This window comes from Labeo rohita, chromosome 10 (genome assembly GCF_022985175.1).
Source record: "Labeo rohita strain BAU-BD-2019 chromosome 10, IGBB_LRoh.1.0, whole genome shotgun sequence".
NCBI classification, from domain to species: Eukaryota; Metazoa; Chordata; class Actinopteri; order Cypriniformes; family Cyprinidae; genus Labeo; species Labeo rohita.
The window spans coordinates 4296193-4318307 of record NC_066878.1 but is presented as its reverse complement, the minus strand read 5'-3'; the positions used below and the strand labels follow the sequence as shown (position 1 = coordinate 4318307).

Sequence of the window (22115 nt, the reverse complement as noted above, 5' to 3'; positions counted from 1 at the left end):
TGACAACCAGGCCAGCAAATAGAAGAGACAAAACGGCCTAGCAACAATACGCTGATTGGCCAACCTAAAAAGTAGACGGACCAATGAGCGAGCGCAGAGGATACGCAGGCGAAAAACCAAAACATTTGTTATCTTTGTGATGTGTCAGTTGGATAAGTAATAAAAACTAAAAGCGAAAGTAAGTATTAAATCTCTTTAAACTCATAAAATATTAAGTATTTATAAGATATTACAGCTGTCACTCTGTATTTTTAAATTTGAGAATGTCAAAGATGTACCAAGTCATAATTACGATAGACCGGTCACATAATAACTAAATAGCGCCTCTGTGTGTCGTGTTTCTACAAGCTATTTTATGTTAAAAAACATACAAACTGTAACCATATCTATAATAGACTGATATTTAAACATTCTTTGTAAGAAAAAAGCGTTTTTGAGATGTCAATTTATTTTCCTCAGGTAAAAATAATATCAACTTCAGAAAGTCCACAGCAAACAGAAAAGTAGTTAAGTTTAAAATTATATTATGGTTTAATAATGACATTGTTCACTATCTGTATTTTTTTTTAATCACTGCAGTTTTTTACTGTAAACACATTCCTTAATTTGATTGCTTGTATTTACAGCCACAATTAATTCTAGAATTTGGAATAAGGGTCTTATGTAATCATTTTCTAAAAATAATTAAAAATGTACTTTTTAACCACAAATGCTCATCTTGTACTAGCTTGACTTCACGCATTATGAAATGTGTTAAACTTTGGAAAGGTCACATATAACACAGGCGGAAGCACCGACCGGGTGTTTACAAAGCGAATGTGCCAAGAAAGTCAAACGCTCTTCACAAAAAGGTAAAACAACCATGTTGATTTTGACGTTGTAGGAGAAAGTGATTGGGTTTTTCGCCTTAACCTACCTTTAGTAGGTACACAGATGAAGAACTTCTCACATGTGACCTTTCCAACATGATTATGCCATGCACAAAGTCATTGATGCGCATCACAGAGCTAGTGCGAGACGAGCATTTCTGGTTAAAAAGTACATACATTTTAATTTATTTAAGATAAGACCCTTATTCCTCGGCTGGGATCGTGTAGAGCCCTTTAAAGTTGCATTAAAACTGCAATCCCCAATGAAGTCCACTATATGGAGAAAAATCCTGGAATGATTTCTTAATTTTTTTTGACTGAAGAAAAAAAGATGTGAACATCTTGGAGACAGGTGAGTAAATTATCAGGAAATTTTTATTCCGGAAGTGAACTAATCCTTAGCTTATGTAGTAAAAAGTAAGTTCAGTTTGAAATTATATTATAGTTTAATAATGACATTGTTCACAGTCTGTCTTTTTTTCCCACTGCATGTTTTTATTTACTGTAAACACAACATTTATTAATGTGATTGCTTGTATTTACAGCCACAATTATTTCTAGAATTTAGTTAAAAAAGAACCGGCACAGAAAATGAAAAAAAAAAAAAAAAAGAATGGTAACACCAAAATGATGCTTAATATGCTTAATGTCCTTGTCTTACAGATATCTCAACAGTGCTTTTAAGTGCAGAGTGTTTTTTGTTACTGTGGGGTTGAACTAGTCATGTTGGCTCGCAGAATGCCTCTCAGCACCCTGAAGTTTGCCAACGGCTGGTTTTCCTTCGGAGGGTAGCATGGTCCACGATCTGTCACGTAGGCATAAGGGAAGCGTAGCACCCAGAGTCCATCAGGGGGCAGCACCACCTCAGGCTGCTCTGGATGGAAGATGGGACAGGGAGGGGGACCTGGCTGGACCTAGGAGAGAATTGAAGCACAGCAAATGTGGATCGTATGGTTGGTGAATGCTTAAATTTAAAAATTAAATTGACTTTGCACTTTTTAACATATTATACCTGTGGGTTTAGGACAATCTCAAGAGGAGCATCTGGGACGACGACGAAAAGGCGAGCCAGTTGAGCGTAGTGTGGCTTGATCCCTCGTCCTTGAGCTGGAGAGGGAATGTATAAGGGCATATCAGAATTCAAGCATCTGGTTGCAGGTTCCTTTGGTCCGCCTTGCCCAAGCACTTTGACTACTTTATCAGGGCCAGAACTAAGGAAGCGGCGCCCTCTGCTGTCCTCATACTCGAAACCAACAAAAGCACGAGCTACATCGTCTCGTCTACGCCCTCGTCCGATTCCTCCAGCGCTGCCTCGCTTTCCAGCGGATGCTTTATTCGGTGCTGGCCAGGAGGCTGGACCTCCGTCTAGAGGCTCGAGCGATCCTACATCTTCCTCTGATCGGCTCCGAATGACAACATCCCAGGGCAAGAGGAAAGCAGAGCCTGGGAGGAATCCAGGTTGCTCTAAACCAGTGAGGCTGTTGTAGGCCTTAGCTGGACCAAGTTTAACAAGAGACCAACTCGAGAACTTGGGCAACAGTCCCTTCGGGCATCCAGAATGAAGCATGCCAGGGAGGTACTCCACTGTGGAGTGCTGTCTGTCCACCAAGCTTGGCCTCTTCTCTTGTCCTTCTGCTCCATCACCATACGTTCCAAGGCTGTCAGTTGACTGGCCCAAGCTTAGAGCAAGACTCAGGCTTGTGCTATCACCAGGTGTGTGAGTGCTAGTCTCTTTCTCCTTTAGGCGATCAGCTTCTCCCGATGGAGGAACCTCTCCAGGTCTGGGCACCTCATCACTGGCAGGAGCAGGGTCGGGTGTGCTGGCTTGAAACACTGGGAAATTGATCCTCTCCAACTTTCCACAGCATTTCTCCTCAAGCATCTGAGAATGAAAGACAGGACGATGAAAAATAAATTCAGATCCAGAATTAAAATTCCCTGATAATTTACTCACCCCGCTGTCATTCAAGATGTTCATGTCTTTCTTTCTTCAGTTGAAAAGAAATTTAAGTTTTTGAGGAAAACATTTCAGAATTTTTTCTCCATATAGTGGACTTTAATGGGAGCAAATGGGTTGAAGGTCCAAATTGCAGTTTTAATGCAGCTTCAAAAGGGCTCTACACAATCCCAGCTGAGGAATAAGTGCCTTATGTAGTCACGCATGACTTAGGCAGAAGTACCAACCCAGTGTTAACAGAGCGAACATGCAAAAAAGTCAAACACCCTTTACAAAAAAAACAAAAGGTAAAACAATAATGTTGGACGATTTTGAAGTTGGAGGAGAAAATGAGATGGCCCTGCTTTTTTGAACCAGTGTACAAAGATAAAGAACGAACCACGTATGACCTTTCCAGCATGATTACGCCATGCGTAAGCTTGTGCAAGACAAGCATTTGTGGTTAAAAAGTAGGGTTGTAGTCAAGACCACCTAATCCGACACCAAGACTTTGAGGGGTTGAGACCAAGTTAAGACCAAGGCAGGTCGAGACAGAGTCAAGACCAAGACCAAGACCAAGACCAAGACCAGCACTGCTGAAATTTATCTAAAGGATCCACATTTACTGCCTGAGAAATGTCTTATTTTTTAGTTCTCTTGCTTAATAATATAAAAATCCACATCTCATACACTCGAGCACTTTTTTGCAACATCTTCAATTTTGTGGTTTTATGTATTATTTTCATGACATATTTTTTGACATAATCCCTCACTAATTTCTGACCTGGCATAACAGTATAAATCAGTGATTCTCGATCAGGGGTATAGGGCACACTATGGGGCCCTCAACAAATATCCATGAGAGCCTCAAGATGACTTAACAAGACATAACAAGCATTAAAATGCACTAAAACAGATTTCTTAGTATTTGGTTATTTTTAACAATGAATATATATCTTTCTAGTCATGCTAAGCTCTAAAATATTTTAGGTGAATGATAGACCCTGCTGTTGTGGAAAATAGGGGGCAGTTAAGTCTTGAGATCCACTGGTATAAATCAAATTATTTATTTTTGCTATTTAGTTAATTAGTTATTAATTGCATTTGAAGCAGGAAGTTTTACATCAAATCATATTAATGTTGGTTGTAAATAAATCAGAAAGTATACTGGCAGTTTAGTGATATCCCCACAGTTGTGATCTTGACTGGTCTTGAAATAAAAAGTCAGAATCCTATTAGTCTGTGACTAAGACAAGACAGAGTACAAATGCGGTCTAGACAGAGACAACACCTAGACCATCAAAAAATGGTTCTCAATACCAAGACCGGTCTTGAGTAGTACAACACTGCTAAAAAGCATGTAAATTTGAACTATTTTCATAAAATGGTCAATAGCTTTGTTAGATAAGACTTTTATTTCTCAGCTTTTGACTTTCAAGCTGCACTGGCTTTCCCCACTGGCTCCCATTGAAGTCCACTATATGGAGAAACATCCTGGAATGTTTTCCTCAAAAACCTTAAATTCTTTTCGACTGAAGAAAGAAAGACATGAACATCTTGGATGACATGGGGGTGAGTACATTATCAGGAATTTTTCATTCTGGAAGTGAAATGCATGTGAACAAAACATGTAGCTACTGACCTGGTAGAAGTCATAGTTGGCAGCCTGGATGTCAAATGGATCTTCTCTTGGAGACTGCTTCCTACCACAGTTACAGGAACTTGTAGAGCGACCTCTACTATTGTGGTATAGAATAGGTGGGTTGTGGTCCATCTCTGGCTTCTCTCCTGCAATGTTTAAAAAAGAAAGAAGCAACAGAAGTAGAAAGAAGTAAATTTTTCTTCAATACAGCATGGTAAAAAAAGCTCTTTACCTGGCTTTGGCAGCAGATGGAACTTATGCACGCAGTGCTGATCCGTAAGACTGCGCTCCTCACAAAGCTGATGCCCGTTACTCCAAAACTTGTAGCAATCCTCGTGAAGCTGTAAGGCGTATCTCTGAAAGGCGACTCCCCTCGCGTGCTGGCTGTACACTCGCAGTGCCTGCGCCAGTTGATTCTTATGTACTGTGGTGGTGTAATTATGGGGAAGGTTTGACTGGTACGCACTGTGAGCCAGCGGCAAGGCTTTCTGACACCTGTTTTCCGAGAACTTCGCATCTGCGTCAAGGAAGCCCTCCAGCACCTTGAGTTGACCCTGCACTTTGAGGGAGATTTCGGCTGCGTCATCCTCACTGCTCTCTATCATGACCTGATAAAGTTTGTACGCAATATGCACCCATTTGGAATAAGTAGGCAACTCAAAATGCGATGGCTGCGGATTGCGACCTACGCTGTCATCAAAACCTTTCTTGGTCAATACGAGCTCGACGTGCTGCCAAAGGAACTCTTTTAAAGTGCAGTCCACCAACTGCCCTCCTGAGGAAAGACTGCTTTCTACATTGAAAGAGGGTTGTCTGTTAGAGTGCCTCATTTGTTGGTACCGCCTTTGCCGAGGCGCAGGCGTGCCGCCTTCGCTTTCTCGCAAAACGCAGTTGGACCGCAGGTGCCCGAGAAGAGAGCCGATGGGGTCCTCATCTGGTCCTGGCACTACGTACACAAAAGCTTGATTGGCAGGCACTGTAAAGAGACAATTACTACTCTGGTTGGTCAAAACACGACTTTTTCTGAATATCCTATATATTTGATCTTCGAGAGCATGCTGCATGCGCCTTCTAGGGGAGTGTTTTTTAGGTTTATCCCCTCCAGAACCATCAGTCCCATTGCCAGTGCCAGAGGAGCCCACTCTGAGCGCACCGTTCATATGGAAGACGAAAAGCAAACGTGGAGGGCAGGGCCTGCAGTTCAACTTCCATTCTTTAGATACTTGCGAATCTTTAATTGCAGAACGCAGCAGTGGAAGCGCTTTCTGACGTAGCGCGTCCAAAGCGCGAAACATTCTATCGTACGTGACGTCGAACGAACATGTGGGATGAACCAGCAGAAGAACATGGCACAGCGAGAATAGATACAGAAGCTGTAAACAGTGATCTTTCTCTGCTCCTTTCCAAAACTCATGCGCCTCTGCATGACCCAAACCCGCCGTCAATGACTCGCACGCTCGAATAAGTTGTCGGTTGTCAAAAACAGATATTAATACGAGATACAGCACGCGGTTCTCCTGATTATAATAGGCTTGAATGGATGTTCCCCCGCCCGGACTGTCAGTGTCATCGCTCCCAAAGAGAGAGAAGACGTGTTTATCCGCTAAGGTGTTTATGAGAGAGTCTTTGGCTGATCCCGGTTGCATTGCGCTTTTCCCAAATATGCCCAATACGCAAACGCCCTCATCTTTGTCCGCGGCGTCTTCTATTATTTCTGATTGTAACAGTGCTCCGATGTTCTTGGGCACCGCCATTTTTGCTGGACAGAAACAAATGGGCGGGGCTTTGATCGCAAAAGAAGAGTCCGGGTGGATACAAAAATGTGCAAGTTAATGTCCGGACAAAAAGCATGGAAAATGTAATATGTAAATAGTAACATTTTTATAAATCGAGAGCATTGTTAACTAAACTAAACTAACTTAAAACTATTCAAAATCGCTTTCGGTAATTAATATTACATAAAACCTAAAGGAGAATTATAAAAAAAACTAAAATAACATTTAGTTGAAATATTAAAATTACTAAATTACAGCTAAATAGAAAACCTTCCTAAAAATTAAAATTGCAAATAAAAAATTCTTATATGTAAAATGAAAATGAACTGAAAATATAGAAATACATGTTAATTTAAAATATTGATAACTACTAAAGTGGCATGTAAATAATGGTAAAAAAAAAACAAACAAAAAAAAAAACAAGTATTACATACAAATTACAGTTGAAATATTATGATTATATAAACATCACTTATACATACCCCCCCCCACCCACCCACAAATTACAATTCAAATAAAAATTATTATATATACACAATTAAAATAAACTGGAAATATAGAAATAAATGCTAATTAAAAATATCTATGAATTCTATAATAGTATATAAATAATAATAGCAAAAAAATAACGAAAGAAAATACAAGGATTACATAAAAACTTTAAAGGAAAATTAAACATGTTGCCATTGCAGCTAACTAAAAAAAATATTTAGTTGAAATATTGAAATATTAAATTTCTAAAACACAACTTAAAGCTATATATAAATATACCCCCCCCAATTAAAATGCAAATAAAAATTTAATCTAAACTTAAAATGAAGTGAAAATATAGAAATGAATGCTAATTCATTCAATGCTAATATTATAATTGTATATAAATAATATTAAAAAATAAAAACAGAAAATACAAGTATTACATACAACATTCAATGCTAATATTATAATTGTATATAAATAATAATAGTAAAAAATAAAAACAGAAAATACAAGTATTACATACAAATCCTAAAGGAAAATTAGAAATATTGCCTTTGCAGCTAACTAAAATAAGATTTAGTTTAACTATTAAATTTACCAAAACATAACTTAAAGCTAAATAGAAATATACCCCCCTACACACACACATTAAAATGCAAACAAAAATTATATCTAAAATGAAAATGAACTGAAAACATAGAAACGAATGCTAATTCAAAATATTGCTGAATATTATAATTGTATACAAATAATAATAGTAAAAAACAAAAACAGAAAATACAAGTATTACATACAAATCCTAAAGGAAAATTAGAAATGTTGCCTTTGCAGCTAACTAAAATAAGATTTAGTTGAAATATTGAAATGACATAAACATAACTTACAGCTAAATAGAAATATAAAACCGAAAATAAAATGCAAATAAAAATGTTTATATCTAAAATTAAAATGAACTAAAAATATAGAAATACATGCTAATTCAAAATAGAAGAATACTAAAATAGTATATAAATAATAGTAAAAAAATAAAAACAGAAAATACAGGTATTACATATACAAATCCTAAAGGAAAATTAGAAATGTTCCCTTTATAATAAGCTAAATAAAATAAGATTTAGTTGAAATTACTAAAACATAACTTTAAGCTAAATAGAAATATAACCCCCCTCCCAAAAAAACAATTGAATGCAAATAAAAAAAATTTAAATTTAAAATAAAATGAAAATTTTGAAATAAGTATTACATAAAAATCTTAAAGAAAAATTAAATGTTGCCTTTGCAGCTAGCTGAAATAAATTTAAGTTTAAGTATTAAAGAGACTAAAAAGTAAAATTTTAGAAATACTAAAAAAGTAAATAAATCTTACAAAAGCACACAACAATAACTAAAACTCAAGCTAAAATACATTAATAAATACTTTAATAGTATATAAATAATACTAAAATAATGTATATTTTATGAGCCATAATTTTAAATTTTTTTTGTCTTTATCTAAATGCAATCATTTGCACTGTAAATCAAAAAACACATAGACATTTTCTGTAGGACCAATATTTATTAAACGATTTTTGTTCATTGCAATATTTTTTAACATACAAAAGTGGCTTTGGAGAAATATTGCAAAAGACCCTTAAAATAAAACATTAAGACATAGTAACATTTAAACGGGTGTTGCACCTCAAGCCCACCAGTAAACATACAGTAAAACACAAGTCTCACAATAACAGGGCTGGTTATATTAAGCTGTGCTTCACCTTTTACCACACACATAAGACATCGATGGCTTTTTGAATTGAAATATCAATAACTGACTTGTCTCACCACAGTATCAAGTAATATATTTTACAGCTGAGTCAGTTCGCACATTCCACAGTCATATTCAGTAACAGTGACTTTGAACTGCATGTTCAATTATGAAGTTCTACTAATTAGACAATTAACCATATCAAAAAACATGCTCATGTTGATGTGCATTTAATTTTCATACAGTGTGCATTTGTTATGCTTGTGAGCATGTCTTAAAAAAGGGGTTTTGATATAAAAGAAGCAAGAAGCACATTTCACATGCAACAAATATATAAAACAACATAGCAGCAAGTGACATAAAATCTGTCCTGTCACTAAAATAGTTACTTTAGTAACATGACAGTATGAGAACCAAAGCTATTAGCACAGTCACAGTACACATGTAAAAAATAAGCAAAAACTGGCCATGCAAAACAATGTGCAATAAGAATAAAAAAAGTCTGTTTCTGTTTAGACAGCCTTGAGTGGGGATAGTCCTTTTGTTAAAGCACTCTGTAAGGGATTAAATAAATATTTTAGGCTATACATTAATGACTTGTATTGTTCAATAAAACCTTAAATTAAATTCTGTGATTCATTTCGAGATAAAGCCATTTACATACCAGGTACTTGTTTCCTAACCCTCTGGTCATGCTTAGATCCAGGCTTGAATCCGTCACATCATTCTCTTTGTTACACAGCGGCGTGCCACCAGGACTCCTAAGAATATAACAAATGACAAGAATTAAGCTACAGTGCCTTGCGGACGTACTCATACCCCTTCATTTTTTTCACATTTTGTTATGTTGTTGCCTTATGTTAAACTGCTTTAAATGACTTCATTTTCCACATCAGTCTACAACTCCATACACCACAATAGCAAAAACAAGTTTAACATCTTTGCAAATGTAATAAAAATAAAAAACTTAAATGATTCCATTGCATAAGTATTCAGACCCTTATCTCAGACCGTTGGAATTTAGCTCAGGAGCATTCAAATTGCTTGTAGAGGTTACTACACTTCAAGTGAAGTTAACTTGTCGCAAATTCAATTAAATGGGTATAATCTGGAAAGGCATACATCTTAATAAAAGGTCTAATGGCTGAAAATATATATCAGAGCAAAAAGCAAGTCCTGAGGTCATAAGAACTGCCTGTAGAGCTCAGAGACAGGATTGTGTCAAGCCACACATCTGGCGAAGAAAAAAATTCTGCTGCATTGAAGCTTCACAGAAGCACATATTTTTAGTTTATGGAAGAGTTCTGAAACAACCAGGAGTCTTCTTAGAGCTGGCCTCCTGGCCAAACCAAGCAAATGATGAAGAAGGGCTTTGGTTACACTGGTGACCAAGAAGCTGATGGTCACTCTAGTTGAGCCCCATGATCAATATGTGGAGAATGGAGAAACCTACAGAAGGACAAACATCATTGCAACACTCCACCGATCCAGGCTTTATGGTGGTGTGGCAAGACTCCATCATCTCCTCAGCGAAGACACACAAAAACACTTGGAATTTGCAAGAAAAGCACCTAAAGGAACCACAGACTGTGAGAAACAAGATTCTCTGCTCTGAAGAGCCTCAATTCCAAGCATCATGTTTGAAGGAAACGACACACTGTTCATCACCTGCAGAGTACCATCCCAAAAGTAACTTGTGTATCTTGATAGCAACCTAATGTTGCTGCTTTTTAGCTTCAGGGAATGAAGGACTCGTCAGAGTTGAGATTAAGCCTTAATGAAAACCCAGTCCAGAACATTCAGAACTTCAGACTAGGCAGAAGGTTCACCTTCCAACAGGACAATGACCATAAGCACACAGCAAGAGTGGCTTATAAACAACTCTGTGAATGTCCTTGAGTGGCCCAGCCAAAGCCAGGGCTTCAACCCAATCAAACATTTCTGGAGAAACCTGAAAATGTGCATCTGCTCCAATCCAAGCTGACACAGCCTGAGAGAGGAGGAGAAGAATGGCAGATAATTGTCAAATGCAAATGTGCAAAGCTTATCGCAATATACCAAAAAGGCTTGAGGCTGTAAGTGGAGTTAAGTACTGAGTTAAGGGTATGAATACTTATGCAATGTACTTCTTTCAGGTTTTTTATTTTTAATAAATTCAAAAAGCTGTGAAAATTCTGTTTTTGCTTTGTCGTTATGGTGTATGGAGTGTAGATTGATGTGGGGAAAAAAAAAAAAATTTTAAGCAGTTTGACATAAGGTAGCAACATTAAATGTGAAAAAAAAATGAAGGGGTTTAAATACTTTCGCAAGGCACTGTAAATGTGATGTCAATTTCAGCAATATAGAGTAAAGTGATCTTGCCTCATTAAGTTGACTTTTCGAAGTTGTACCCGAAGATTCATGGGATTTTTAGTTGGTGTCCTACAGAGAAGAGCACAAATGATGTAGGTAATATAAATGGATTGCTTTAAAGCAAAACAAACACATTTATTTATGCAGAACTTCACCTGCCAAAGCTTGATCTAGACTTTAAGGGGAGGTCAGAATTAGAGCGTCGCAGGCGGACGTTCTGCAAATCTGCGAGTGTGACCAGTGGTGATCTTCTTTTATCTGGAGACTTCTGTGAATGAACATGCCATCATAAATTTTGACTCAAAGAAGGATCCAACTGAAAATTTTTGAGGATGCAATCTTTCTCTCACCTGAGGTTTTTGGCCTACTTTTCTTAGTCGTACTGCTTGAAGATCTCGAAGAGTCACAGCTACAGGGGCATTTTGCTTCTGCTATTAGGGGACAATAAAGAACCAAACCTTTATAACTTATTTTCTCAACAAACAAAGTTAAGGGAATCGAAAAAAAAATAAACCATTACCTTCAGAGAGCTACTTTGTGCAGTTTTTGGGGGAAGTGAGGCCACTTTTGGAGCAGCAAGTGTCAACAGAATTTGAGGAGGAGGAGGAAGAGGAGGAGGAGGAAGAGGAGGTGGTGGTGGCGGAGGTGGAAGGGAGACAGGCGGAGGTGTGGAGTGCTGAACACCATCAGGCATTTCACATTGACCGCCTGCAGTCTTGGTTTCTCGATACAGCTATCAAGTCATATTTCATAGATATTACAAGCACTGGAATTTTTAAAATAATTAAAGAACATTCTCTTCAGTACAGCTGAATTGTTCTGACCTTCATAGTGGAATGCAATAGTGCTATTTCCCTCTGCAGCTCCTCTACTTTTTGGTGAAGGGACTCCACTCTTTCTGAATAGCCTCTCCAGAAAAGGAAGACACTTAGGAGTCCAGAACAGGTCTAAAAAATTAACAGGTCAGACACTGGAAATCTCTTACTCTTTTGAACTCTAAAAATGGGGGGGAGAAAAACTTACTTGATTAATTGTCTTTCTGCAGTGTTGCATAACACTTACAACTGCAGAAAACAGAGCTCCTACACTTGTTGAAGACAGCTGTTTAGTTGTTTGAACACTTGTCTCCTCCATAGTGTCCACCTTTGTTTTGTTGTCTGGACTGGGTGGAAGTATTAATAAAGTTCAGTAAGATAGTAGATAGATATATATAGATGTATATAGATAGACAGATAGATAGATAGATATACAGTTAGCTCATAAGCCAAAGTTTTGAAGGAATAGTTTAACCATATTTTGAGAAATGTCTCAGCTTTTATAATACAATGGATATCAATAGGCACCAAAACTGTTTGGTCAGAAACATTATTCTTCAAATATCTTTACAGTTTTACAGAAGAAAGTCATACAGGTTTGAAACAACATGAGGGTGAGTAAAGGTTGAAAGAATTGTCTTTTTTTTTTTTAAATAATGCATAGCAGAGACATTATTACAGTAAATTAAGTTATTTTGTCTTGTGGAATGTGTGCAAATATCTTGTATGAGTTTTCTGCTCATCAAAGCTGCATTTATTTGATTAAAATTACAGAAAATCTTATTGCAATTTAAAATAGTGTTTTTTGTATTTTAAAACAGAATTTATTCCTATATTGCAACGCTGAATTTTCAGCATCATTACTCCAGTTTTTTAGTGTCACACAATCTTTCAGAAATCATTCTAATATGCTGATTTATTATCAATGTTGGAAACAGTTGTGCTGCTTAATATTTTTTTGGAACCTGTGATATTTTTTTCAGGATTCTTTGATGAATAAAAAATTAAAAAAAACAGCATTAATTCAAAATAGAAATCTTTTCCAACAATAAAGTCTTTACTACCACTTTTTATCAATTTAACACATCCTTGCTAAATAAATTCATTAATTTCTTTCAAAGAAAGAAAGAAAGAAAGAAAAATGACTGACCCCAAACTTTGAATGGCAGTGTATATTGTTACAAAAGATTTCTATTTAAATAAATGCTACTCTTTTTAATGTTTTATTCATCAAAGAATCCTGAAAAAAGTATCACATGTTAAAAAAAATATACATTAAGCACAACTGTTTTCAACACTGATAATAAATCAGAATATTAGAATGATTTTTGAAGGATTATTTGACACTGAAGACTTAAGTAATGATGCTAAAATAGAGTAATGAAGTTAAAATAAAGTACATTAAAATAGAAAACCACTATTTTAAGTGTTAACGCAGCCTTGATGGGCAGAAAAGACTTTAAAAAAACATGTACATGTACAAGATATGTGGTACAACAATCCTGAACTATACTGTAAGTGTATATGAAAGCACTGTATGTACAGGCGTTGTTTTTGTAGATTTATAAATGATGCAGTTGCTCACACAGGGGCCGTTGGTATGGCAGGAGTCCCAAGTGGCTTCTTGCTCTTTACGGCCCAGCGTCGAATTCTGCCATTTCTCTTCCTCCGCCGCTGAAAGGCCCTGGCAAGGCCCTGGAAACGAATTACATCATTTAATGATTCACAATTTACCGATTTAAGTAGCTATTAGTAATAACATACCCTGAATCCATGCATATCCGCAGCTGCTGACAGCTGTATGCCTAATTTTGAAAATAGTTCCTTATTGTTTACCCTCCAATAGGAGCGCAGCTGAAGTGCGGTGGGCGGGTCTTAACTTTTGATTGGTTGAGGAAGACGGAAAGGGTTTGCAACTGGAGCAGAACGCTTTTAACCAATCATTGCGGCGGTTTATCTGTTACCATAACAGGAGCGTAAACAATCATCAATGACTGTTTGATCGTAAACAAGAACAGTAAATTAATCTAGTTGGATTTAAGGAACATTTCGAGCAGTAATATGTTTTACTTTAAAACGCCAAGTAAAATATATATCAAGCCAAGACGCGACAGTTTGTAATTTTTTAGTCAAATATATATTTGTTTTGTTAATAAACATACAGACAGCTGCATTTTCTGTGCTCAGGCTGTAACTAATGGCTGGAAAAGTCCTCTGTGAGGCAACAAAATTGTACAACATCATAAACCAATACACTCATCTACCAAGGCTTGCAGAGAGCAACTATCTTTGTCTGATTGGTAAGAATTAAGTTATTCTTTATGTACTGAAATACTTACTGTACTAATTGTACTAATTCAAACACCAACAAATGAAAGTGAAAGTCAAAGTATAAAAATAATAATAATTGTCTTATTTCTTCAGATGCCCGTGCAGCAGAATCATATAACCTCAGCCACATCATTACTGCCAGAAATGCAAAATGGGTATGTTTTGCTATTATGTTTCCCCCACCCGCCCTAAGTTTATGGTTTATACAGTTGAAGTCAAACGTTTACATACACCTTGCAGAATCTGCAGAATGTTAATTATTTTACCAAATTAAGAGGGATCATACAAATGCATGCTATTTTTTATTTGGTACTGATCTGAATAAGATATACATAAAGACGTTTACATATACAGTATAGTCCAAAATAATAACCCCATTTAAAATTGTTACCTGAATGGTCCACAGTTGTGTTTTTGTGTTTAGTGATAGTTGTTCGTGAGACCCTTGATTGTCCTGAACAGTTAAACTGCCCGATGTTCTTCAGAAAAATCCTTCAGGGCCCACAAATTATTTGTTTTTCAGCATTTTTGTGTATTTGAATCCTTTCCAACCCATATGCAACTATTTCAGAAGATTTGAACGCTTAATGATGCTTTGGAAGGAAACACAATGTATTAAGAGAGTGAAAACTTTTTGAATTTGAAGATCAGGGTAAATTTAACTTATTTTGTGTTATGGTAAACATGTAATTATCTTCTGTAGCTTCTGAAGGGCAGTACTAAATGAAAAAATATATAATATTTGGGCAAAATAAGAAAAATATGCACATCTTTATTCTGTTCAAAAGATTACACCCCGTTTTTTTTTTCCTTCTGGAGCATCAGTGAGCATTTGAACCTTCTGTAATAGTTGCATATGAGTCCAGTAGTTGTCCTCATTGTGAAAAGTTGGATCTCAAAATCATACAGCCATTGTTGGAAAGGGTTCAAATACACAAAAATGTTGAAAAACCAAAATAATTTGTGGGCCCTGAAGGATTTTTCTGAAGAACAGCAGGCAGTTTAACTGTTCAGGACAAACATATTACTAAAAAAAAACACACACAGCTGTGGATCATTCAGGTATTAACATCATAGTATTAAGAGTAACTTTTGAACGGAGTAATTTTTATAAATTCAACAATTATTTTCTCTTGTGGACTATATGTAAACATCTTTTATGTGACATATCTTATTCAGGTCAGTACTAAATAAAAAATAACATGAATTTTATATGGTCCCTCCTCTTTTGGTAAAATAATTAGCATATTGGAGATTCTGCAAGGTGTATGTAAACTTTTGACTTCAACTGTATATCCTGTTTTGCTATGTTGTAGAATATCATATAATTTTTCTTGTAATTCAAGGATTCTGATGAAAAGTTTATTATGCCTTTGGATGTTGAGGTTGAAAGTATGAGGTACATCATTGTTTATGACAGCAATACACATTCGCTGTCAGATTCAGGTAAGACACTACTTTTTATAACATGTTATAAACTCTGTTCAAAATGTTGGTACACCTCTGAAAACCTCCTAACTGTATGTTTTTATAGGCCCAGCTATAGACTGTGCAGACATCTTAGAAAAAGCGAGTCAATTTCCGATTCAGATCCTTAGTGGAGGCTATGAGAAGTTTTCTGCACTCTACCCTTTCCTAAGAACCCATAAGATTCTTTACAATATAAGGGTATTATTCTTAAAAGATTATAAATTAAGTGTTTTTGCTGTTTGTAAACATATTTAATGATCATAAATACTTACATTCATAGGAACTGGAGAGCATGAATCCCTATCCTGTGGAAATCTTGCCAGGGAAGCTTTATATGGGTGATTACAGGCAGGCGACAAACCTTCAAATTCTTAAAGATCTGAAGCTGAATGCACTTGTCAATGTCTCTGATGAATGCAGTCTAGTGTGAGCCAACCCACCATCTCAAATATATTCATATATATTCATATTCATATAAAAATCCAATCTTATTATGGCCTGAAAACCCAAATTAATCAATGAACTTAACTTTGCAAACTAGGTTTAAAAAGGCAAACTGCACCGTCTTACACATCCGAATTCCAGATTCTGCAGAGGCAGATTTGATCACTTCATTTGAAAGAATGTGTGTTTTTATTGGTAAGTACTGGAAGATTTGTATTTTTCAAAGTCAAAGATCTAAAAAATCTCTGATGTTTATTTATGATTGTGGGTCTTTAAAACATTTCAGGTTCACATATCAATGCCTCCTCTTCTGTTTTGATATTCTCTACTCTTGGAGTAAGTCGATGCTGTGCTGTAACAATGGCATATCTTATGCATCATCTCAAATACACACTAAAGGTAATATTTTTACATTTGCATTTGTGGATTGCATTGATGTTATTGACAAATGCTTTTCAAATATTTGTCACGTGTACTTTCTGAATATTTTAGGAGGCATGGAATCATATTCAGCAGTGCAAAGCCAACATGAGGCCAAATCGAGGATTTGTGCAGCAACTTTCTGACTGGGAACTTCAGACTCTTGGGAAGAGAGTGACAGATACATCAGAACCCAACTACTAACAATAACCAATTACCAGAAACATCATGATACAGAATCATAGATTTTTAATTTTAATATATCAATTAGAGTAATAAAAAAAACAATAAATAAACCACTCCCTATAAACACACTATATAGACAATATTAGAATGTACAAAACAATGTCTAAATATGTGCCGCTACAAATAGCAGTTTATGTCATGAGGATGACTCTGCATTTTCTTCCACTTTACTGTAAGCTGCTTTAATACCAGTCAAAAGTTTTTAAACAGTAAGATTTTTAATGTTTTTTATGTAAGTCCCTTCTGCTCACCAAGCCTGCATTTATTTGATCCAAAATACAGCAAAAGCAGTAATATTGTTATATATTTTTACTATTTAAAATAACTGCTTTCTATTTGAATGTATTTTAAAATGTAATTTATTCCTGTGATCAAAGCAAAATTTTTAGCATCATTTCTCCAGTCTTCAGTGTCACATGATCCTTTAGAAATCATTCTAATATGCTGATTTGCTGTTCAAGAAACATTTTATTATTATCAGTATTTAAAACAGTTGAGTACATTTCAGGATTCTTTGATGAATAGAAAGAAAATCAGCATTTATCTGAAATGAAAAGCTTTGTAACATTATACACTATATTATTCAAAAGCTTGAAGTCTTTTTTTTTGGGGGGGGGGGGAATTATAGAAATTAATATTTTTATTTAGCAAGGATGCTTTAAATTGATCAAAAGTGATGATAAAGACATTTATAATGTTACAAAAGATATCTATTTCAAATAAATAGATATCTATCTTCTAAACTTTCTATTCATCACAGAAACCTAAAGAAAATTCTAATTAGCTGTTTTCAACATAATAATAATAATAATAATAATAAAAATGTTATTTGAGCAGCAAATCAGAATATTAGAATGATTTCTGAAGGATCATGTGATGATGCTAAAAATTCAGCTTTGAAATCACAGGAATAAATCACATTTTAAAATATATTCAAATAGAAAACAGTTATTTTAAATAGTAAAAATATTTCGAAATTTTACAGTTTTTGCTGTACTTTAGATTAAATAAAATCTCGTAAGAATGTTGTAATTTTAATAAACCTTAAACCTAAAATATTCTGCCAATTCATCATTCCTATGACATAATAAGAGCTCCTTCTGTCTACAGTTTCAACACTGACCCTGAACTTCGGTTTGGTATATTCCCTGTGCCTCTCCATGGGCGTCTGTGGGAAGTCAGTCAGTAGGCTACAGCGTCTATGACGCATCGGTTTTGTTTGGAAAGCTCTCATTGGTCAGATTCCAGAGAGGGGCGTTTCATTATGCCGCGGGGGTTGTCTCTGATTGGCTACGCTTGTTGTGAAGCTGCGTTCAGATAACAGACGTCTGTCAAAGATAGCGAGGGACTCAGACAACGGTGGAGCGGACTATTATTTTCTTCACACTTTTCAGGGAACACTACTTTTCATCAAATACACTCGCTGGAAATGTTATTTAACCCGACTGGTTTAAACGAATGTTTACAAGAATGGGAGGATTTGGAAAAAGACTATCAACAAGTTCAGGTGAGGAGTGTTTCTTTCGCCAGTGCTAATCAGATAGCACGACAGCTCTGAACTGAGATCTTACTCTTATATCTCTAACTGTTTTTATATACATCATAATTGTTTTTATTTACAAATATTTCGAAGTATCGCTATGAATAGCTTCAGCTTTGAGCACTAGCTGCTTAGCAAATAAATCCTTACCAACTCACAGTATAATAGTAGTACAATAAGTCAGAAAACACATCTTTTTAGCTCGTTATTAATAAACAGAACCGGCAGTTCCCAGAAATATATGTAACTTTATTATATGAAGTATTTTCCATTATTTTAAGATGTATGTGTCCATGACAAATAATAAACAGAGGTCTTCTGAATATGTAGTTTAATACAAATGGCAAATTATTAGAAATATCAGTTTTGGATTATTAATGGTTTCAAATATTTATGAAAAACATTATTTTCTACAAGAGCAATCATTTGATATGAGCCTCTAAAATTAATGTCTATATTTGTTGCACAGGAGACACATCGACTTTACAAACAAAAGCTGGAGGAGGTTTCGAAACTGCAGGACAGCTGTTCTTCATCCATTGCCAGGCAGAGGAAGAAGTTAAAGGATCTCAACGAATCCTTGCAGGAGTCAGTCATGAGTTATTTATGCCTCGGTTACAAATAAACATCATTGATCTATACCTTATACTCGTTTTTTTTTTCTTGTGTAGATGCAGAGCGGTAGCAAATCCAGAAGATGTAAACAAAGTAGACGAGATCCATGATTCTATAAAGGAACGATCAAACGTCTTTTCTGAGATGGAGGCCTTCCTGCCGAAGAAAAATGAGTAATGCAAATGAGAGTTATTTAATGCCACCCTCTGTCAGACCCTCTTTTAAAATACATTCGAAGCAGGTCATACAGCTGTATTTGCCTGTTGCTAATTCACTAGAAAAGGGTGTGGTATATATTTCAATAATAAATGATAGTGGTGTGTGGATTTGTAATTTACCTTGTTTAAACACATACAATGAATCTTCTAGCAACCTGATGCTAATATGAAACAATTTACCCTGTTCTCTTTTTCAGGTTATACCTCAGTCTTGTGCTTGGAAATGTTAACGTTACACTCCTTAACAAGCAGTCCAAGTAAGTTTTCTAAACAGTGCTAATTGAATTATTGATGATGAGGACATTTTTAGTTATGAAACTTGCAGGATGTATTAAGCATACAAAGACCTTTTCTATATCAAAAGATCAGGGGAAATTTGGTTTCTCATGTCATCACCCCTTTAAAAGGTTCTGAAGAAGTCTAACACCACAATAGCCATAACTTGTGATCCTCAACTTTAAACATTGTGGTGTCATGAAATGTAGTCATGTTAGTGAGTCATGAGTCACGTGATTTGTCTGACTTTTGCCCATTTCTCTATTGTACAGGTTTGCCTATAAAGATGAGTATGAGAAGTTCAAACTATACTTGACTGTGCTGCTCTTGTTGTTCTCATTCACCTGTCGGTTTTTGGTCACCTACAGGTACATGTTTATTGCAACCAAATATGTGACCCTGAACCACAAAACCAGCCATAAGGGTAAATTTTTTTAATGGTTTGTTAAGATAGGACAACATTTGGCTGAGATACAACTATGTAAAAATCTGGAATCTGAGGGTGCAAAAAAAATCTAAATATTGAGAAATCGCCTTTAAAATTGTCCAAATAAAATTCGTAGCAATGCATATTACTAATCAGAAATTAGGTTTTGATATATTTACAGTAGGAAATTTACAAAATATCTTCATGGAACATGTTTTTTACTTAATATCCTAATGGCATTAAAGAAAAATGAATTAATAATTTTGACCCATACAACGTATTGTTGCCTATTGGTACAAATATACCCATGCTACTTATGACTGGTTTTGTGGTCCAGGGTCACATATGACAATTTTTTGAGAGTTTAAAAGTGTAATTTCTTGTAGAAATTTTTTTTTTTTTTTATCATTGATTATATCTAACACTGCATGTTTCGCTAATACATGTGAAATAATCAGTTGAATTTTTTTTTTGTCTTTCTTGTGTTTTGACAGGGTTCTAGATGCACTTTTCAACTTCCTGTTGGTGTGGTATTATTGTACATTGACGATAAGAGAGAGCATCCTCATTAATAATGGTTCCAAGTAAGAATATTCATATGATTATACTCTAAAAACATAAAGGTTCTTTAAATTGTATGTAATAAATATAACACTGCCTTCCAATAAACGATAAAGTGAGACTGAAAAAAGAAAAAAAAAATTTTTTTTGGTTGGCATCTATGGTTCCATGATAGAACCTTTTCACAATCCTTGCACAAAAGTTTTTCACTGGAAGAATTTTTGGGGAACACAGAATGGTTCTATGGTGAAAACCTGTTTTTTTGTGAATTTTAATTTTTTTTTTTTTTTTTTACAGTGTATGTAGTACTTGACGTATTAAATCAGCACTACAGGCTATACTGTAACATTTCAATACTTGGCTTGTGTTTCAGGATCAAGGGCTGGTGGGTGTTTCAACACTATGTTTCAACATTTCTCTCTGGAGTAATGCTGACCTGGTATGACAAACTTAACTCTTTAGCACTGTGAGATATTGCAGCATTACATCTTTGAATCTTTGGTGCTTTAATAAAGAATATTTTAATATGTATTAGATTAATCAGAATCATTTATTTTGAGTAAATGCTTAAAATGAAATGTTTTGAGGATCAGTAGAACAGAATAAGTGTGAAAAAGCGTGAGAGATAACGTGTGAATATCTGGTGTATGTCAGCTTATCATGTGTGTCTCACAGGCCAGATGGTGAACTTTACCAGATGTTCAGAAATCAGTTCCTGTCCTACTCCATGTATATAAGTAAGAGCTGCTGACTTACAGTAGTAGTAACACTTTAAATGCAATAATGATATATTCATTGTTTTATTTTTCTTGTTTTGTTCTCCATTTAGATTTTGTTCAGTTTCTCCAGTACTATTACCAGAGTGGCTGCTTATATAGACTCAGAGCTCTTGGAGAAAGACACAACATGGACCTCACAGTTGGTGGGTAGTATGTTGTTTTCTTGTCTGTTTTTCCTTATTCTGTTGCTGACTTGTTCACTAAGACATGTTTTCACATGTGCTTTATGATCAGAGGGGTTTCAGTCCTGGATGTGGAGGGGTCTGACCTTTCTCCTGCCTTTCCTTTTCTTGGGCCATGTAAGTTCGATACTGTGTTTGTTAATCTAGGGGTAATTTTGCAATAGATGCAATCATCTTGTATGGGCCAACAAGTCACTTCCTGTTTTATGGCTATGTAGTCATCATGGTAAATATTTCTTCTGATGGCACAGAGAGCAAAATGTCAATTTAAAGCTGTACCGTAGTTAGAGATGATGTAACCATTATATTTACCTGTGCTTGAATGACAGTACAAGACAAAAGAAGACTTTACTTAACACTGACTTAAAATGTTCGTTATTCAGAAAAGTTCTGATGTAATTCTGTTTATTATGCTGTGGTTTTAACCGTCTTATTATGTATATCCAGTTTTTCCAGCTTTATAATGGAATTACACTATTCCAAATGGCCCAGCTACCAGAATGGAAAGAGTGGCAGGTCAGTTTTTCTAAATATCCATACATTATATTTAACTATTCCAGACGTGTATATTGCTTAATCCAGAAGTATACGTATAGTTTTTTGTGATTTATGTTGATTTTTGGAATATTTTCTTTTTCTTCTTAGGTTCTGATGTGTGGCTCTACTTTCCTTGTTTTGTTCATGGGAAATTTCTTCACCACTCTCGGTGTTGTTTACCACAAGTACATGGATCAGGACAAAGCAAAAGCTTTATGAATGACTGGCACAAAGGCACTGCTGAACTCTTTATTAAATCAATTTATGTTTTATATGAATGTTTTTTTTAAAAGTCAGTGTGTTAATATTTTGTTGCTTAAATGTTGTCAACAAATGTTTTTTTTCTGTTTGTGGGTCAAACTGGATAAATTATGATTTTTGTAAATGTGTATCAAAACGCAAGCAATAAAATGTCTTTCTCCTTAACCTAAAATACTTAATATTTTACTTTTATTTTAT

General features: G+C 35.3%; 4 protein-coding genes and 1 long non-coding RNA gene across 5 annotated transcripts; 3 read left to right on the top strand and 2 right to left on the bottom strand.

Moving 5' to 3' along the window:
* Nucleotides 1-132: 132 nt before the first annotated feature.
* On the top strand, nucleotides 133-2024 carry LOC127172484 (uncharacterized). The gene is made up of 4 exons (XR_007828631.1): nucleotides 133-178; nucleotides 627-1221; nucleotides 1533-1822; nucleotides 1894-2024. It is a non-coding gene; the product is annotated as an uncharacterized LOC127172484 (long non-coding RNA).
* Nucleotides 1571-6562, bottom strand: smg8 (SMG8 nonsense mediated mRNA decay factor). The gene is made up of 4 exons (XM_051121766.1): nucleotides 4680-6562; nucleotides 4448-4593; nucleotides 1882-2751; nucleotides 1571-1783 (listed from the first exon to the last, which is right to left on the bottom strand). The coding sequence occupies exons 1-4, from the start codon at nucleotides 6199-6201 to the stop codon at nucleotides 1571-1573; spliced, it is 2751 nt and encodes a 916-aa protein (XP_050977723.1). The 5' UTR covers nucleotides 6202-6562.
* A 950-nt stretch (nucleotides 6563-7512) lies between these two features.
* On the bottom strand, nucleotides 7513-13607 carry prr11 (proline rich 11). The gene is made up of 10 exons (XM_051121898.1): nucleotides 13375-13607; nucleotides 13196-13305; nucleotides 11819-11957; nucleotides 11620-11742; nucleotides 11316-11528; nucleotides 11146-11226; nucleotides 10951-11063; nucleotides 10805-10864; nucleotides 9108-9204; nucleotides 7513-8997 (listed from the first exon to the last, which is right to left on the bottom strand). The coding sequence occupies exons 1-10, from the start codon at nucleotides 13387-13389 to the stop codon at nucleotides 8956-8958; spliced, it is 993 nt and encodes a 330-aa protein (XP_050977855.1). The 5' UTR covers nucleotides 13390-13607; the 3' UTR covers nucleotides 7513-8955.
* On the top strand, nucleotides 11617-17336 carry styxl1 (serine/threonine/tyrosine interacting-like 1). The gene is made up of 10 exons (XM_051121899.1): nucleotides 11617-11757; nucleotides 12184-12224; nucleotides 13798-13910; nucleotides 14035-14096; nucleotides 15288-15387; nucleotides 15476-15609; nucleotides 15692-15837; nucleotides 15953-16050; nucleotides 16142-16254; nucleotides 16348-17336. The coding sequence occupies exons 3-10, from the start codon at nucleotides 13808-13810 to the stop codon at nucleotides 16477-16479; spliced, it is 888 nt and encodes a 295-aa protein (XP_050977856.1). The 5' UTR covers nucleotides 11617-11757; nucleotides 12184-12224; nucleotides 13798-13807; the 3' UTR covers nucleotides 16480-17336.
* A 192-nt stretch (nucleotides 17337-17528) lies between these two features.
* tmem120aa (transmembrane protein 120Aa) lies at nucleotides 17529-22036 on the top strand. Its single transcript, XM_051120911.1, has 12 exons — nucleotides 17529-18028; nucleotides 18531-18649; nucleotides 18733-18849; nucleotides 19092-19151; nucleotides 19443-19538; nucleotides 20092-20181; nucleotides 20532-20597; nucleotides 20834-20895; nucleotides 20988-21080; nucleotides 21172-21236; nucleotides 21567-21635; nucleotides 21765-22036. The coding sequence occupies exons 1-12, from the start codon at nucleotides 17951-17953 to the stop codon at nucleotides 21873-21875; spliced, it is 1026 nt and encodes a 341-aa protein (XP_050976868.1). The 5' UTR covers nucleotides 17529-17950; the 3' UTR covers nucleotides 21876-22036.
* The last annotated feature ends 79 nt before the right edge of the window (nucleotides 22037-22115 follow it).